We start from the raw sequence: 20,254 nt of genomic DNA, 5'->3' as shown, positions 1-20,254 counted from the left end.
GGATTTTGGAGTGGGGCGGTCTTGACCCCAAGTTTTTATATATGTTTCGTATCCTAGGCCGAACCGGTAAACATAGGGCGGACCCTCCGACACTTGGAATCAAATTGTTATATGAAGTTCCTACTGTACTCTTAAATACATTTAATTTGATATTCATAATGTCCCAATCGGTTAAAATGTCCGTTTGGGTAGGTTCCCCCACGGTTATTTGAGCCGAAAGTTTTAAACTATTTTTTCGTTTTTGTGTAACCAGAAGGACGCCACCGTAGGGCAGAGATAAACATGTCCGCCTATGACGCTAAACGCATGGGTTTGAATCCAGACGAGAGCGTCAGAATATTTTTTCGGCGTTGGTTATCCCCTGCTAATGTTGGAAACATTTGCCTATATCTTCACTCCAAAATCGACAATTCTACTTATTTACGTACCCATTTAGCCAAAAATGAGCTTAGTCGTAAAATGGAAGAAGCACGCCATGAATTTTCTTAACATAGTACGTATATTGATAATAAAATTCAATAATTTGCATAATTATTCGTTGGTAAGACGATTCATAGTTAAATTATAGAGTGAAACAAAATACGAAACGTGTGTGAGCTGTTTAAACAAGTGTTGCCAAATAGATAATAGCTATAAAATCACCCTTTATTTTTGTTCGAATTATTAGGCTTTATCAAGTTACTGGGCAATTTTCCCAAACATGGCTATATAAGATGAGACAAATTTGATTTATTGGCTTTCATACGTTCACTTAATGGCAATGAAAACAGAATTGGCATGCTTTCAACCTAATTCGAATTCGAATTTTTTTAGAACATCTGTGTTTTTGGGTTTTTTCTTCTACCTATTCGGCGTTAATTGATTGGTTAGACATTTAAACCCCTATTTTAGTATGTATTGTGACTCGTACGCCCTGACGTATGAGTATTAAAAATTAATCAACTCTTCATTGTACTCCCATGCGTATGAGAAATACTAATTACTCATTTGACTATATAATATAAAAGAAAATTAAGTCATTCATTCAAGAAAAATCTATCAATGGCAAAACAAATTTTTGTTCTGCTTTGTTTCAATTCTTGGAAGTTAATTGTATGTAATCAATAGAAACACGTACATACATATTTATTTTTCCAATAATATTTTCGCTTTTATGTACTTGTTAGCTATTATCAAAATAAGTTTGCGTGAAAAATGAAATAATCTATAATGTGTTATAAAAAAAAAACTATTTTAATTTAATTGAAAGCAGACCTAAGCTATTGTATTTCTATTTTTTCTTGTGTTGTTCATAAGTAAACAACAACAAATACTATGCTTAGACTATATGAAATGAAATCAAAGGAAAGACTAGGCAACGTTTAAAAAATTCAGAGACTCAACGAAGCGTTTGAGATGTTGTCAAACATAATCAAGTGGGAATATGCTAGGTTATCATAGAAAATATATTACAAGAACCAATTGTAATTGGCAATAATTTTTTTCTACAATTTTAATGAATTTTTGATTGCTTCCTCTTAACTTATGTTTGTTAGTTTTCTTTCCAACACTTAATGCGATGGGAACTTGTTTTCGTTACACTCTAATACATCTAAAGATCGACATACATTCCTACATACCTTAGAGATGTTAAGAAACATTTTAAATATTCAATGTCATCCATATAAGAATGTCTTATTCTTGTCAGTGCTGTTCGTTGATGTTGTTGGTAGTGTCTTCTACAATGTATATTTATCTTAGTCAAAATGTAGTAGTTTTTATTTTAGCTTTAGTTTTTAGTGTTGTTGTTGTTTTTGCTACTGCTAGTGCTATTGTTTTTACCGTGTGTCTTTGAGAGATACTCTTTTCATCTGTCTAGGTATTTGTTAGACTATGTGAGTACATGTGAGTGTGTGCGGATTTATATCGCCACATACTTCATTGTCTCATGCAAATAAATCAATCGTTAATGCGGGTGTTTGTTGCATTTGTTGGTTAGTTAGTTCCCTCTTTCTGCTTTTTAAAACAAATCAAAGTTTAATACACCTACCTGTAAGTGTGTCTGTGTGTTAATAAACTGAATATGTCATTAGCCAGAGTCTTACGGCTCTATGCGTCACTAATTGTTGTTTTATATTTAGATGTCTCAGTAGGAGATTTTTTTATGAAAAATATTAATATTTTTATTACGTTACGTTATTATTTTTTCCCTAAGAAAAACAAGAGTCAAGCTGTTTTTTGACCAAGGGAAAGAATAATGAAGGATTTTTATTGATAAATAAAAAGAAATTGCCCGACAACAGATTGAATTTGATCACGTGCACTCCAATTGTAAACGTTTCTTAGGAGGTTACTCTACTTGCTTTAATTGGCTAAGACAGAATATTTGTTCCATTAGCCGAACGTAGAAAAGCGTTCCAAGCGCCTCGATCTTCTGTGCTCATTCTAAAATCCCTGACACCAAGTTTCGAGGTGTCTCCCAACACTTGATCTTTCCATCGGGCGTTTGGTCTTCCCGGTTTGCGTGTACCACCGTGTTTGCCTTCAAAGGAATTCTTTGCTGGAGCTTCTTCATCCATTCTGACAACATGACCTAGCCAAAGCAGCCGTTGTATTTTGATGCGTGTAACTATGCTATCGTCGTTATACAGCTCATACAGCTCGTGGTTCATACGTCGCCTATATTCTCCATAAACCCAAACTGGTCCATATATTTTACGAAGAATCTTTCTCTCAAATACTCTAAGCACTGCCTCATCTGCTTTCACATCTACCCATGCTTCAGAACCATATAACAGCACGGGTAGTATCAGTGTCTTGCATAGTGCAATCTTCGTCTGTCGAGACGTGGCCTTGTTTCTAAACTGCTTACTTCGTCCAAAGAAGCATCTGTTTGCCAGTATTATTTTCGTTGAATCTCAAAACTGTTGTCATTCGTTTCGGTTACGGCGGCGTCGAGGTAGATAAAGTTACTGACTGTCTCAAAGTTTTGGTTCCCAATTTTCTCCAATTTCTTTATCTGCTCGTTTAGGTGGTTAGTCTAATCATTTTCAACCTTAAAAGCTTTGTGGAAAAAAACAGTGAGTTGCACTAGGCCTCTCATTGTCCGAACTGAACATAGTCCAGATAGCAACGAAGATTATGGATCGATTGAGACTATATTTTATATAAATGTTGATGGTCATAAAAGAAACCGGTTTGCAAAATCTCTGCGAAATGAGTTAAAATAAGCCCTCTAGAGGCTCAAGAAATCAATGCAGGAGATCGGTTTTGGCCAATATAGATGGCGATCAAAAACACATATAATAGGAGTTGAATATTAGTTGATGTTTTAAACGTAATTACAAAATTAATTTATCAGTGTACAAGGTGTGTACAAGAAGAAAATTTTAAAATAAATAGTCAACTTAAAAGTAAAGGAGCGGGAGCAGAGAGTGTAGTGAAGCGGAGCGAAAAAAAAATACGAAGCGAAACGGAAAAAAGTGCTTGCTCCGGATCCCGGATCTGAACCGATTTTGATAAAATTTCGTACATATACTGGAAAGCCAAAAAAACTCCTCACGCTAACTTTTGTAAAGATCGGATCACAATTGTGGCTACTACAGCCCCAAAAAGGTAACATGGGATGAAAGATATTTATGGGTGCAACATCCTATTCTGAACTTTTGACACATGTTAAGAGGTCAAATGGAACACCTCACGCAAAATTTTGTAAAAATCTTACCAAAATATCTATGGGATACTAATCATAACCGATTTCGATTACATTGTGCCTCAAGCTAAATTTCTGTCCAAACTTCTGACTACTACAGCCTTAAAAGGCTACATCGGATGAAAGATATATATAGTAGCTATATCTAAATCTGAACCGATTTAGTTCAAAATGAACTAAAAAAGTGATTTGTACAAATTTTTATGACAATCGGACAACAAATGTGACCTTTGCCTCGATGTACCTGTGCCTTGAGACGAACATAGCTAAATCCAATCATCCAATCCAAGTGATTCTAAGCCGATCGGTATACTTATCCATGGATCTAGCTATTCTCCTTTTTAGCGTTGCAAACAAGTGAAAAAAGTTTTAATACCCTGTACCACCGTGGTCGAGTAGGGTATAAATAGTTTTACATTATAAGGATCGACCACCTGTGCGTATGCGTATTTATAATATAACTAAATATTAAAAATTCCTCATACGCATGGGTGAACAATGCTTTGTGGTATGATGAATATGAATAAGGCAATTCTAGCTTTACAAGTGCTTCATATGACGGAAGCGAGTCTTGTTGGTACGTCCATATTTGCGTGCTCACGGCTCCAAAGTAGCTTCCAAAATGCTTTTTCAATAACAAATCTAATTTACTATTTATGTTTGTTTCTCCTTCGAGACGAGCTCAATGATCGAAGATGGAAAAGGAAAGGGAAAGCCAGAGATCGCAACACGACCGTTCGTTGGCATGTTGCTTTTGTATCGCATTTATTGCGAAAACGCTTATACGATAGAAACACCACATTAACCACGCTCGACAAACCTGTCTATTAGCTGTACATTACCCATGCATGTGTTTTCGTGTAATGGCAAATTTTTGGTTCACAGCAATTACACTTCTCGCATGGGATGCACATGATTCTGTGCATCTGATGGAAGTTGTATTGATGGCTTTGAACGCTAGACAACGGCAACGGCTCTCTCTGTTGCTCCGGGTGCCTAGGTTCGAGTCCCGGCCGGGCTCAGCCGTATTTTTCCATTTTCAAGTTTTTTTGCATTCTAGGGCGAAGATTATTAAATTTTAGAATTTTTTGTTTGTTCTTCTTTCAAGACGAGCTCAATGATAGGAGATTTTCTCTGCAAATGGAAAAGGAAAGCTAGAGAGAGATCGCAACACATCAACCACTATGGGAAGCGTTTCGTCTTTGGTTAGAAGACCTTTCAACCACATTAGGTCTGAGGGCTTCAAGGGCTGTACATTGACATGTTATATTTGTATAGTGCAAACACCTCTATGATACAAATACCACATTAACCACGCCCGACAACCCTGCGATTTAGCTGTACATTTCCCAATGCATGTGTTTTTGTGTAATGGCAAATTTTTGGTCTACAACAATTACACTACTTGTATGGGATGCACATGATTCTGTACATCTGTTGGAAGTTGTATTGATGGCTTCGAATTTATTTACTGTGACTTCAAGCTGGATGAAAAAGATTGAACACCGGCCATCGGAGGTTGCACCTGTCCCTACCATCGCTTGAGATGGCAATTACTTTGGGTGGCCATTCGCAGGTTCAAACTCTTGTACGGGCGACCTGTAAAGAAAGCACAATCATTTTGGGAGTTTACAAATTGCTCAATTGGGAAATTTTGAAAGTGGGAGCTATGGTATCCTAATCTAGCCAGGGATTAGGATACCATATTCCCCATAAAGGGAATATATACATATATTTTTGACTGTGATGAAGATCGATCTCGAAGGGTACGTCTTGACAGCATTTCTCCAATTCCTTCCTCTAAGTAGTAAAAAGTAAAAAAAAAAAACAAAATGGCTTGCCGACCGAGAACGAAGAAAAAAAAATTAATTTGCGAGAAATGTCTGGCACCTTAAAAATAAGTAAGAGCCAGCTAAGTTCGGCCGGGCAGAATCTTATATACCCTCCACCATTGACAGCATTTGTTGAGTTCTTTGCGCTGTATCTCTTTTTAGGCAAACAAAGAATAATAAATAAGGACTGTTATGGTATTGGAGCTATATTAAAGTTATATTCGGACCATAAATGAATTGAATTCTAAACATTGTAGAAGTCGTTGTGTAATATTTCAGTCCATTCGGATATGAACTGCATCTAGTAGGGGCTCAAGAAGCACAATCGGAAGATCGGTTTATATGGGAGCTGTATCAAGCTATAGATCGATTCAGACCATATTTCACATGTATGTTGAAGGTCATGGGAGAAGTCGTTGAACAAAATTTCAGCTAAGTTGGATGCTAACTGCGCCCTCTAGATGCTCAAGAAGTCAAGATCCCAAATCTGTTTATATGGCAGCTATATCAGGTTATGTACCGATTTGCTCCATACTAAGCAAAGTTCTTGGATGTCATAACAAAACACGTCATGCTAAGTTTCAGCAAAATCGGATGAGAATGGCGCCCTCTAGCGGTTCAAGAAGTTAAGATCCAAGATCGGTTTATATGACAGCTGTACCAGGATATTAACCGATTTAAATCATACTTAGCACAAAGGTTGGAGATGACACCAAAACACCATGTGCAAATTTGCAGCCAAATCGGATAAGGATTGCGCCCTCTTAAAGCTGAAGAAGTCAAGACCTAAGATCGGTTTATATGGCAGCTACACCAGGTTATGAACCGATTTAAACCATACTTAGCACACTTGTTGGAAGTCATAACAAAACACATCATGCAAAATTTCAGCCAAATCGGATGGGAATTGCGAACCTCCAGAGGCTCAAGAAGTCAAGACAAAATATCGGTTTATATGGCACCTATATCGAAACATGGACCGATTTGGCCCATTTACATACACTAATAAGAAGTATTTGGTCAAAAATTTCCAGCGCCTAGCTTTACTCCTTCGAAAGTTATCGTGCTTTCGACAGACAGATGGTCGGACGGACGGACAAATGGGCGGACATGGCTAGATCGACTTAAAATGTCATGACGATCAAGAATATCTATACTTTATGGGGTCTTAGACGCATATTTCGAGGTGTTACAAACAGAATGACGTTATTATTACATCTCTGTCCTATGATGGAGGGTATAAAAACAAGTAAAAATGCATAAAGTTCGATCCGCCGAACATTCTGGATATTTTTCTACTCATTAGGCGTTAATGGATTAACTGGGACCATTTGTGGCATCCCATGAACATTCCATGAAGCAACAGGGGGTACTTCTCTCATATCAATGAGTGCAGTGTGATTAAAATTTAAGTTCAATCATAAGGGGTCTCCTTTTTTATGCTGAGTGTGAACGGTGTGCCGCATAGCGACACAACTCGTTAGAGAAGTTTTAAATGGCAGGATACCCCACAAATGTAGCAAGTATTGGTAAGAAGATAATCACCGCTGAAATTTTTTTTCGGATGTTCACGTTGGGGTTGGCACCCAGACTCAGCACCACGTTGGCCTACAAAATGTAGCCACACTTAATTCCAATTTTTATGCCAATTTCAAAAGTGTAAAAATTTCAGCGTATATATATTAAAAAAAGTCAACTTTTATGAATGAATAATGATTTAAAATATTTTCAGTTTTAGCGCCTGCCGAATGACTTAAATTATGATTTTTATATTTATTCTAAAAAAAATTTTCATAAATTCTTGATTCATAATTAGTTCGCATTAGCATAAATGTCTGTATCTGTATCACCAACGAAAGATTGCAAAATTGTATTTTATTTTTATAGCCTAACTAAGAAACAAAAAAAAAAAAAAAAACAAATAAAAATTTTTCATAAAATCAATAATAAAAATTTGCTTTAATAGTTTAGCGATATGTTAACTGATGGTCTTTTGATTTCTTGTTTTCGAAATGTACAAACCCAACCAACCAAAATCACATTAATTTTTTTTAAAATGCGTGAAATGTCATTTATTCTGATTATGTTTCATTTTCTTCTTTTTCTTTTTTTTATTATTCATTTTTGCAGATTTTATGATTTATGTTGTTGTTGTCGTTGTCGTCCCCCTCAGCCACCATCACCACCACAACCACCTCAACCACAACCACAGCCATCATTATCAGCATCATCAAAACCACCATTACTACCACCACCACCACCTCCATCACCGCCATCAAAACCTTCACAGTCACGAACAACAGAACCACAACAGCCACAGTCTTAGCCTCAGTCTCTCTGCCACGTAAACAGACAGCTCCCACCACAAGTGAAAATAGTCTAAACCAACCAGAAAGAAAACCCAGCAAAAAAAACCGAATACAAATACAAAAATCATAAATCCCGCTTAATAACCAACCACCACCAAAAAAACCAAAAAAAAAAGCATCATCATCAACAACATTAACGAATTAAAAGCACAAAGAACAAAAAAAAAAAAAAAACAGCCAAAATAAAAATAAATCAACCAAAACCGATCGTCCAAAATTAGAAATCATCCTGAAAACAAGGCTCCTACAACAACATCCAAAATACCAAAAAAACAGAAAAGAACCAAACAAATCATCAGCTTCATCGTCATAGCCATCGTCATCATCAGCGTTTAGTGTTGTTGTACCACCACCACAACCACAACCACCTCCTACTCCTCGTCCTTGCCTGCCGTCATCATGGCCACAATTAATTCGGTAAGTATTTCGACAATGTATTGTTGTGTTATTGTTGTTGTTATTTATATTGTTAATAGTTTATTTAGTTATGATTATATGTTGTAGTCATTGTTCTACACAATCACACACACACACACATGCGCAAACATGTACAAGTGTATATAAACCAATACCAGTATGCATACATATTTCCATATAAATTCAATTATAATTTTAATTGCCAACTTTTTATTTATTTATAAATTTTTAAAATGAATCTAGGCGAGGGGGAGAATCCATGAAATTCAATACACAATTATGCATTTAATTATTAAATAAGTAGAATGGCATTAAGCCATTTGCATACCCACCACCCCATTTAATTATAATGTTATAGAACAAATTGGTATTAGCTACCATGGCTATCAGCTATATTTATTAATTAAATTTCGACAAAATCCGGTCCGATATAGGCAAGGGCGTCGAGGACACAGTTCACAGTTTCAAATTAAATATGATCCGATCAGTACAATAGACGGATAGGATGTGTAGGGTACTGATACAACTCAAAGTACCAAATTTCAGCAAAGCCGGGTAATAAATACGCAATGGGTAAAATGCGAGCAAGGCTAGGTTAGGTTAGAGGGCACGCAACTAGCAACCTTGGTAACTAGCCGCTTTAATTCGAGATCTTAGGTCCATTGCGTTCAGGTGGAGAAGGTGGAGAACAAAATAACATACACCACATAAAGCTGTGGTTGCCCAAAAAGTAATTGCGGATTTTTTAAAAGAAAGGAAATGCATTTTTAATAAAACTTAGAATGAACTTAAATCAAATATACTTTTTTAGACTTTTTTTCTAAAGCAAGCTAAAAGTCACAGCTGATAACTGACAGAAGAAAGAAAGCAATTACGGAGTCACAAGCTGTGAAAAAATTTGTCAACGCCGACTATATGAAAAATCCGCAATTACTTTTTGGGCAACCCAATACAAGACATCAAATACGTACAGAACAAGTAAAAGCGTGCCAAGTTCCACCATGGATTCTGCCAAAATATGGGAGTTATATCTGGTTATAGACCGACATGGACCGTACTTGGCACAGATGTTGAGAGTCATAACATATGCCAAATTTCGGCCAAATCGGATAAAAATCTTGGCTTGTAAGGGCTCAAGAAATCAAATCGCGAGATAGGTTTATATGGGAGCTATATCATGTTCTTGACCTATTTGGACCACACTTGGCACAGTTATTGGTAGTTATAACAGAACACTATGTGCAAAATTTTAGCCAAATGGGACGAAAATTGCCGCTCGTAAGGCCTCAAGAAGTCAAGTCGGGAGATCGGTTTATATGCTAGCTATATCAAGCAGTTGACTGATTTAAATCGTACAGTTCTTGGAAATCAAACTAAAACATCATGTGCCTAATTTCAACCAAATCGGATGAACATTGAAGCTTCCAGGAGCTAAAGAAGTCAAATCGGCAGATCAGGTTATATGACAGCTATATCAGGCTCTTGAGCGATTTAAACACATACTTGGCACAGTTGTTGGAAGTCATAACAGAACACTACAGGCAAAATTTCAGCCAAATCGGTCAAAAATTGCGGCTTCCAAGGGCTCAGGAAATCAAATTGGGAGATCGGTTTATATGGGAGCTATTGGGTTGCCAAAAAGTAATTGCGGATTTTTCATATAGTCGGCGTTGACAAATTATTTCACAGCTTGTGACTCTGTACTTGCATTCTTTCTTCTGTCAGTTATCAGCTGTTAAAGTGTAAAAAAAGTGTAAAAAAAGTATATTTGATTAAAGTTCATTCTAAGTTTTATTAAAAATGCATTTACTTTCTTTTAAAAAATCCGTAATTACTTTATGGGCAACCCAATATATCAGATTATCGACTGATTTAGACCGTATTTGACACCGTTGTTAAAAGCCATAAAATAATACTATGTGCAAAATTTCGGCTAAATCATGCAAAAATTGCGGCTTGTATGGGCTGAAGAAATCAAATCGGGAGATAGGTTTATATGGGAGCTATATCAGGTTAAAGACCCATTCGAACCGCATTTGACACAGTTGTTGGAAGTCATAACAGAACACTATGGTGAAAATTTTAGCAAAATCAGACGAAATGAACATTCCACTAGGAACAGGGGCAAACTTCTCACATATCAATGAGTGCAGACCGATTCATGTTTAAGCTCAATGATAAGGGGCCTCCTTTTTATAGCCGAGTCCAAATGACGTGCCGCAGTGCGACACCTTTTTGGAGAGAAGTTTAACACGGCATATTACCTCACAAATGTTGCCTGCATTTGGAGGGGAAAGCCACCGCTTAAAATTTTTTCTAATGGTCTCGCCAGGATTCGAACCCAGGCGTTCAGCGTCACAGGCGGGCATGCTAACTTCTGCGCTACGGTGGCCTCCAGTCATAACAGAACACTATGGGGAAAATTTTAGCAAAATCAGACGAAATGAACATTCCACTAAGGAACAGGGGCAAACTTCTCACATATCAATGAGGGCAGTCCGATTCAAGGGGCCTCCTTTTTATAGCCGCGTCCGAACGGCGTGCCGCAGTGCGACACCTCTTTGGAGAGAAGTTTCACATGGCATATTACCTCACAAATGTTGCCAGCATTAGGAGGGGAAAGCCACCGCTGAAAATTTTTTCTAATGGTCTCGCCAGAATTCGAACCCAGGCGTTCAGCGTCATAGGCGGACATGCTAACCTATGCGCTACGGTTGCCTCCGAATGTCAAGACTATCAAGAATATATATATTGGGTTGCCCAAAAAGTAATTGCGGATTTTTTAAAAGAAAGTAAATGCATTTTTAATAAAACTTAGAATGAACTTTAATCAAATATACTTTTTTTACACTTTTTTTCTAAAGCAAACTAAAAGACACAGCTTATAACGGACAGAAGAAAGAATGCAATTACAGAGTCACAAGCTGTGAAAAAAATTTTCAACGCCGACTATATGAAAAATCCGCAATTACTTTTAGGGCAACCCAATACTTTATGGGGTCCTATATCAATATTTCGAGATGTTACAAGTCCACCAGTGCGCCATGTCAGGCCGTAGCATGTTGTCTGCTACTGAGAGAGACCTCGACTGTTGTAGTGGCTACGCCAGGCTCTACTAGCCGGCAAACGACTGGTCAGCAGGTACTTTTGACGAAGAAATCCGGTTCGAGACTCCAAATGCACGTTATGAAAAGCCCCTTCTATGTCTAAGTAGGCTGCCAAAGTGACGCACAGCTAAATTCTCCTCGTTGTAACCAACCGCATCATGAAGGGCACTATCAACTAGCCGAACCTTAGTCTACGCATGCTGATATCAGAAAGGTCGAGACGGTCCCTAATACATATGTCAATTATTGTAGTTTCTACAAAGTCTTCCAAATAAAGGATTATAGACTTATTCAGCTGTAGTCCTTGGGTAGAGAATATCTCGGTTTCCCCCTTTTCGGTATAAAAACCACCCTAACCTCCTGCCACGAATGACAATCGGTTCTTCCCTTTGCAGCATAGCAGGCAGAACGCCATCCGGTGCCGTTGAATTCTAGGATTCTAACGAATTCTTCTAAATTCGGCAAACTTATTGAAAAATACCTCAAAATTACCTTTGTTAAGTTTTGTGCACATATCTCTATCCGTTCAAAAGTTCCAGAATTATTTACGAAATTTTTTGATATGGCTACACTGTGCGGCTCCCTTGTTGTTCTTCAGTCGGCTCACTGCCACTTGGATCTCATTTTGACGTGGAAGTAAACCATCATCAAGGATTGATTCTGCTCCAAAAATTTTCTCGCAAGCGCACTGTCTGTATCAGTTACCTGTTTTTCTTCTTTGTTTCTGCAGAAGGATGTGTCTGTAACAAAGCCATGGGTTTTATTGGGTTGCCCAAAAAGTAATTGCGGATTTTTTAAAAGAAAGTAAATGCATTTTTAATAAAACTTAGAATGAACTTTAATCAAATATACTTTTTTTACACTTTTTTTCTAAAGCAAGCTAAAAGTAACAGCTGATAACTGACAGAAGAAAGAATGCAATTACAGAGTCACAAGCTGTGAAAAAATTTGTCAACGCCGACTATATGAAAAATCCGCAATTACTTTTTGGACAACCCAATATTTTTGATTCTTTGGTTAAATTTCCGTGACTTTACTCTCTCACTCACGACTTTCCATGTCCTTTTTTTTCTGCGGCATAGACGTTTTTTTTTCCCACTCCTCTTCTACTATGAACTCTCCTTAATCGGGCGCCTTGTTGCTGATTGCAGGGTTGCTCTGTACGAGTATACCGCATACTTGGCTTACCATGGATTTCTTGGGGTAGGCTTTTGACTCCCTTTGTTAAGTTTTGTGCACATATCTCTATCCGTTCAAAAGTTTCAGAATTATTTACGGGATTTATTGTTGTTCTTCAGTCGGCTCACTACCACTTGGATCTCGTTTTGACTTGGAAGTAAACCATCATGAGGGATTGGTTCTGCTCCAAAAATGTTCTTTTCATATCTCAAGCTCACTGTCTGTATCAGTTAGCTGATTTTCTTCTTTGTTTCTGCAGGAGGATGTGTCTGTAACAAAGACATGGGTTTTATTTTTGATTCTTTGGTTAAATTTCCGTAACTTTACTCTCTCACTCACGACTTTCCATGTCCTTTTTCTTTCTGCGGCATAGACGTTTTTTCCCACTCCTCTTCTACTATGAACTCTCCTTAATCTTTTCTAGCTATGCTTAAACGAAAGCGAACCTTTGCTGTAACAAGGTAATGATCTGAATCAATGTTCGCTTCACGGATCGATAGTTCATTGCCTTCAATCTTTTACAACGTGATCAACTGGTTCCTTACTTCTTGATCTGGGGACAACAAAGAGGCTTTGTGATTTTTATAATCTGGGCCTGCTAACTACCATGTTTTTTGCCGAATCGAATTTTAAGTTCTCTTAATAAATGGGAATCTATTTAATACAATATGAACTATAAAATATTTATTTTTTTTTAAATTTAAATTTAACAACTCTTTGCTAGAGGCTATAAAATAACAATCATAAATTTCCAAAATAATCATCATTGAGGGATTAATTAGTTTGCCCACTCCATGATGTGAAATGTGGGCGTACATATTTATAAGTCATTTTCTATGATGATATATACTGAATTCACTCACTCATTCATCAGTGATGATTTATCGGTTGATAGGTTCATGTTTTTGTTTTTCATTTCTGACTAAAGTTATTTTTTTAATTTCCTTGGTTTTTTTTTTTTTTTTTGTTAAAACTTAAATCATAATTTATTGTTGTTTTTGGTGTGTTTCCTTCAACAATAAATATGAAAGGCATTTCATATACAAACACTTATTTTGTATACGAATACAAAAAAAAAAGAAAAACAACAAATGTGTATGATGTTTTTTTTGTGCCTTCTAATTGCTTGAACCACCTGCATATTAATCATTTGTCCGACTTATAGTAGTCATTTAGTGTTCTTTTTTTGCTTTTAAGAGTTTACATTTTGTGGTTATAGTATAGGCATTTTCATTTAGTTTAGTAAATATATTGTACATACATTCATTTTTGATGAGAGGTTGGGTTTTGAGGAGAAATCTTGCCTGTCATACATATGAATACACAAAATAGGATGGGCTGTTTTTTTTTTTTTTTTTTTTTTTTTTTGTATTATATTCAAACATGAAAAATAGTAGAGTGAGGAGAATGTGAACAAAATATGGAAAGAATTCATATTAATCATTATAGAAATTACTAGTAATACTTGGTGAAATATATCGATATTAACAAATTGGATGACAAAGGGGACTATAACACATTTATTACGACATTTTCAATTGTGGGTTGGAAAATTTCAATTTACCAATATGGATTCATATGACAACCATGAACCTTTGTGGAACATTAAGCCAAACCAATTAAAAAATATCTAAGATTTTTACCTAAAGATTATCCAAAATTTGACGGTACCTATATAAATTCCTGATTTAATATAGAAATCCCAACCCATCAACTTTGTATTAAGAACAGAAAATTATCCCATATGAGTGAGTGCAGTCCGAGTTTTCACTTAAAGACTAAATCAAATCCGAACGCTGTGTGTGAAAAAGTTCTATGAAAAAATTAATAAAGAATTTTGTAAATAGAAGTATCCCTAAAGAAAGACAAATTAATTTTGCCCGATTCTTCCCAAATTACCTACTTCGGGGAAAAAAAGATTTTGATATCAAAATTTTTTAGTAAATTTGCTGTGGAGGCTACAAATATTGTTAGGGGATATATGAAGTATGGATTGCCCAAAAAGTAATTGCGGATTTTTTATATAGTCGGCGTTGATAAATTTTTTGCACAGCTTGTGACTCCGTATTTGCATTCTTTCCTCTGTCAGTTATCAGCTGTTGCTTTTAGCTTGCTTTAGAAAAAAAGTATAAAAAAAGTATATTTGATTAAAGTTCATTCTAAGTTTCATTAAAAAAGCATTTACTTTCTTTTAAAAAATCCGCAATTACTTTTTGGGCAACCCAATAAAACAAGTAAAAAGACATTAAGTTCGGCCCGGCCGAACTTAATGGATACCCACCACCTCGGGTATATATGTAAACCTCCTTTCGTCACAAACCGGTGAATATTGGATAACTTATGCGCCCAAATTCGGCACAGACATTGAGTGGTCTAATAAATATAAGTCACTGTTCAATTTTGTACAAATAAATCAATATAAACCGATCAGAACCATAAAGAACATGAATGTCGAAAAGCCCAACATAAGTCACTGCGTCAAATTTCAACGAAATCGAATAATAAATACGCTCGAGAGTTCTTTCTATAAGGAACCTATATAACGGTAAGCTTAAAATAACCCACTGTTTTAAATTTCGAAATCGGGTAATAAATAAAGTTTTTATGGGCATCAGACCCTTTATCGGGAGATCGGTCTATATGGCAGCTATATCCAAATAAAGTCTGATATGAAACATATTTGGGTCAGATGTTGGGAGGCCGAAAACTATTCACTGTTTCAAATTTCAGCGAAATCGGATAAAAAATAAAGCTTCTATGGGCATTAGACCCTTTATCGGGAGATAAACCATATTTAAGTCAGATGTCGGGAGGCTTAAAATAACCCACTTTTGGAAATTTCAGCGAAATCGGATAATAAATAAAACTTTTATGGGAATCAGACCCTTTATCAGGAGATCGGTCTATATGGTAGCTATATCCAAATATAGTCCGATCTGAACCATTTTTGGGTCAGATGTCCGGAAGCCTTAAACTAGTCGCTGTTTTAAATTTCCACAAAATCGGATAAAAAATATAGCATTTATGGGCATTAGACCCTTTATCGCCAGATCGGTCTATATAGCAGCTATATCCAAATATGGTCCGATTTGGCCCGTTCAAGAACTTAACCAGAGTGCATCAAAAATACGTCTTTCAGCTCAATATCTCAATTTTTGAAATCTGTTTAAAAGAAAAGAATTGCTATGCTATAAGAGCTATATCAAGTTATGGTCCGATGGAACGAATGATTGGACTGAATTTTGCACGTGGTGTTTTGGTATCACTTCCAACAACTGTGCTAAGCATGGTTCAAATCGGTTCATAACCTGGTATAGCTGCCATATAAACCGATCTTGGGTCTTGACTTCTTGAGCCTCTAGAGGGCGCAATTCTCCCCCGATTTGACTGAAATTATGCATGATGTGTTTTGGTATTACTTTCAACAACTGCGCTAAGTATGATTCAAATCGGTCCATGTTTTGATATATCTGCCATATCAACCGATCTGCGGCCTTGACTTCTTGAGCCTCTAGAGGGCGCAATTCTCATCCGATTTGGCAGACATTTTGTACTACAGCTTCTCTCATGACCTTCAACATACGTGTCTTATATGGTCTGAATCGATCAATAGCTTGATTCACCTCCCGATTTTGTTTCTATAGCACCCACAAGCCGTAATTCTTATCCAAATGATCTGAAATATTACACAATGACTTCTACAATATTCAGCATCCATTTATGGTCCGAATCGGACTATAACTTGATATAGCTTGATATATTGAAGATAACAGTTCTTATTCAATATCGCGCATAGAATTCGACAAATGCGATACATGGTGGAGGGTATAAAAGGTTCGGCCCGGCCGAACTTAGCTTGATAATATATTTTGAAAAATATATTGAACCGATTTAAGTTGACTTATCTTATTCAAACTTAACTTAAAACGCATCCTCTTTACAAACCCTCACCCTCAAATGGACATTTTGGGTGATCATGAAAATATGACACTGAGATTAAAGGTATTCTGGATTAGATTTTGAATATGGTATTAAAAAAGAGGTTCAAGTGATAGGGGCAGCCCCACCCTCCACAACCCCTCTCTAAATGGGAATATTTGCCATTCATTGCTATATGGGGTACAAATAGGGTATTTGGTAATAGATAAACAAATTGTAATGGGAACATACATATGGTAGTAAGTTAACAACTTAGTTTCGCGAGGTGTTTATGGAGGCACAACGGAGAGGGCCGGTTTTAGCTAGTCTTACTTATAAAAGTAAATTTATGTACGTTTGTTTATTTGTTGGTATAATCCGCATGAACTTAAAAACGACTGCGAAATGTCTGAGGCAACTTTCAACCGCTAAAACGTCCCCAAAGAGGACTTATTTAGCTCCCACAGCAATATAGGGCTCAAATAAACGGCATTAGAAAGTGAAAGAATGTGCGGTGGAGCGTTCCGGATTCGGCTAGTATACATAAATAAACCAATCTTTTGGTTCATCGACTAAGATGTGGTTATAGTTTCCATGTAAATATTCCTACATTTTTGACTACTATTGCAGTGATGCGATCATTTCTTTACCGATCCTCAACAAAATTGAACAAGGAGGATTATTTCATGCCTTTTGGCATTACTCTTGAATTTCTAAGAAATCGGTTCATGTAGCCCATACATACACCGACCGATTTACACTTATAGAGCTCTGATTATAGTAATTTTGCACAAATTTGCCGAACATTTGCTATGGATTGATTCATTACCAATATGGATACTCTGCTAAAGTCCATAAAAATCGGTTCAGAAGTAGATATATTGCCAATTTACATCTACAAGGTTCTTCCGGGGTAGTATATTGTCGGCATCGCCCGACTTTTGCTTTTTTTTATTATTTAAAAAGTAATTAGAAGTTATATTTCAAAAAAATTGTAGCTCAGTTCGTTGGCTTTTCTATGATTCAAAGAACTCAAAAACTATGTCGTTTTCATATGGCATTTACATGGTCTTCATATGTTGCCTCGAAACTAATTTTTGGACTTGTCTCCCATTTTTTTATTTGTATGTTTTTTCCTTGATGCCACTGGCACCCTGTTTGTCTAGCATAGATAAGGCAAAAATTTCAAATGAAAGAGAAAAATTCTTAAATCATGTATTATGAATTATAAGATAATAATCAGCAACTGTCAAATATGGTGTACACATGTATGTGTGAGTCTATGACGGATGCTTTGCCAATTTGTAATGGTTTTACTTTGTTTTAGACCATATGGCAAATTTTTGACGTTTTTCTTTTTTTGTTTTTTTGGATACAAAGATGCAGTGCATGTGGTACATCAACTAACTACACAGTGGTTAGCTTTGGAGAAAAAATATGTAAATAGAATGGATGTCATAAAAAAAAGTTTTATTCATAATGAAAAAAAAAATCTAGTTCAGGGTCATTAAGGCGCCTAGGTTGGCATGACCCTTCAGCTAAAGAAGTCAGATCAGAATATGAGCGTACAAGCGATCAACATCAACATAGGTATGGACAGATTAGAAAGATATGCTTGATCATTATAATTGAAAAACTTTTCGGCTACTCAAAAATTAAATCAAATAAAAAAAGGTCCTTAGTTTGGCCGGGCCGAATCTAGGGAACCCACCAGCAAGGATTCTGCTAAAAATTTTTACAAAATAAATGTAGTTGAAGGGCATAACATTATTCTACCTACCAAACATCCAGAAAAAATTAAAGCTTCTATTTACCGAACAAGGATGATTGAGAGACCGGTTTACATGGAAGCTAAAGGGTGATTTTTTTGAGGTTAGGATTTTCATGCATTAGTATTTGACAGATCACGTGGGATTTCAGACATGGTGTCAAAGAGAAAGATGCTCAGTATGCTTTGACATTTCATCATGAATAGACTTACTAACGAGCAACGCTTGCAAATCATTGAATTTTATTACCAAAATCAGTGTTCGGTTCGAAATGTGTTCATTCACCGTAACGTTGCGTCCAACAGCATCTTTGAAAAAATACGGTCCAATGATTCCACCAGCGTACAAACCACACCAAACAGTGCATTTTTCGGGATGCATGGGCAGTTCTTGAACGTCTTCTGGTTGCTCTTCACTCCAAATGCGGCAATTTTGCTTATTTACGTAGCCATTCAACCAGAAATGAGCCTCATCGCTGAACAAAATTTGTCAAAATTTGAACACATTTCGAACCGAACACTGATTTTGGTAATAAAATTCAATGATTTGCAAGCGTTGCTCGTTAGTAAGTCTATTCATGATGAAATGTCAAAGCATACTGAGCATCTTTCTCTTTGACACCATGTCTGAAATCCCACGTGATCTGTCAAATACTAATGCATGAAAATCCTAACCTCAAAAAAATCACCCTTTATATAAGGCTATACACTGATAAGGACTGTATTTGGAACAGTTGTTGGAAGCCTTAACAGAACAATGTGCGCAAAATTGTAGCCTAATCGGACAAAAATTGCGGCTCGTAAGGGCTAAAGAAGTCAAATCGGGAGATCGGATTATATGTGAGCTATATCATGTTATAGACTGTGTATGTACGGTCTGCACAGTTGTTGAAACTCTTAACAGTAAACTGCACCCAAATTTTCAGCCAAATCGGACAAACTTTTAAGAACGCAAGAAGTCAAATCGGGAGATCGGTTTGTATGGGAGCTATATCAGATTATATACCGATTTGAACCGTACTGGGCGCAGTTGTTGAAAATCATAACAGAGCACAATGTGCAAAATTTCGGCCAAATATGATACAAATTGGGGCTTGTAAGGGGTCAAGAAGTCAAATCGGGAGATCCGATTATATGGGAGCTATATCAGGTTATAGACCGATATAGACCGTACTTGGCACAGTTGTTGAAACTCTTAACAGAAAAATAAACTCAAATTTTCAGCCAAATCGAACAAAAATAGCGACTTGTAAGAGCTTAAGAAGTCAAATTGGGCGATCGATTTATATGGAAGCTATAACAGGTTATAGACCGATTCGGATCGTACTTGACAAAGTTAATGGAAGTTTTAACAGAAAAAATCATGCAAATTTTCAGCCAATTAGGACAAAAAATTGCGGCTTATAAGGGAAATCGGAAGTCAAATAGTGAAATCGGTTTATATGGGAGCTATATCTAAACCGAGCCGATATGGCCCATTTGCAATCCAAAAGGACCTACATCCATATTAAGTATCTGTGCAAAATTTTACGCGGTTAGACGGACGGACGGATTGTGAACCGAATTTTGGATACCCACCACCTCGGGTATATATGTAACCCACTTTTAGTCATAGTGCGATGAAAAATGCATAATTTAAGCTCCCATAACAGCTATATCGAAATATGGTCCGAATTGGACCAAGTTCGGCAAGGATATCGATTATTCTAATAAGTTCAACAAGTCATTGTTCAATTTTGAAAACAATGTATTGGTCTTTTTGGTTGCTATATCCAAATATAGACCGATCTGAACCATATACGACACGGATGTAGAAAAGCCTAATATAAGTCAACGTGTCCGCGAAATCGGATTATAAATGCGCTTTTATGGGGCCAAGAATCGAGAGATCGGTCTATATGGCAGCTATATCCAAATCTGAGCCGATCTGGGCCAAATCGAAGAGAGATGTCGAAGGGCCTAACAGAACTCAC

General features: G+C 36.5%; 1 protein-coding gene across 8 annotated transcripts in view; it reads left to right on the top strand.

Annotated features, from left to right (window-relative positions):
- The window catches only part of LOC106092459 (homeobox protein 5), a 159,160-nt gene that overhangs the window by 68,709 nt on the left and 70,197 nt on the right, over window positions 1–20,254 (top strand). For 7 of the 8 annotated variants that reach the window (XR_009396900.1, XR_001222161.2, XR_001222159.2 and 4 more), the window contains exon 1: window positions 8,096–8,309. The exons of the other annotated variant lie outside the window; for it this stretch is intronic. Coding sequence is in view for 3 of the 7 variants with exons in the window: in XM_013259328.2 (XP_013114782.2) it covers window positions 8,292–8,309 (18 nt within the window). In the remaining 4 variants the exon portion in view is untranslated. Of the gene's footprint in view, window positions 1–8,095; window positions 8,310–20,254 lie in introns of those variants that run through there. 8 annotated transcript variants of the gene reach the window in all.

This window comes from Stomoxys calcitrans, chromosome 2 (genome assembly GCF_963082655.1).
Source record: "Stomoxys calcitrans chromosome 2, idStoCalc2.1, whole genome shotgun sequence".
In the NCBI taxonomy this organism is placed as follows: Eukaryota; Metazoa; Arthropoda; class Insecta; order Diptera; family Muscidae; genus Stomoxys; species Stomoxys calcitrans.
This window is presented reverse-complemented; position numbering and strand designations above follow the sequence as displayed.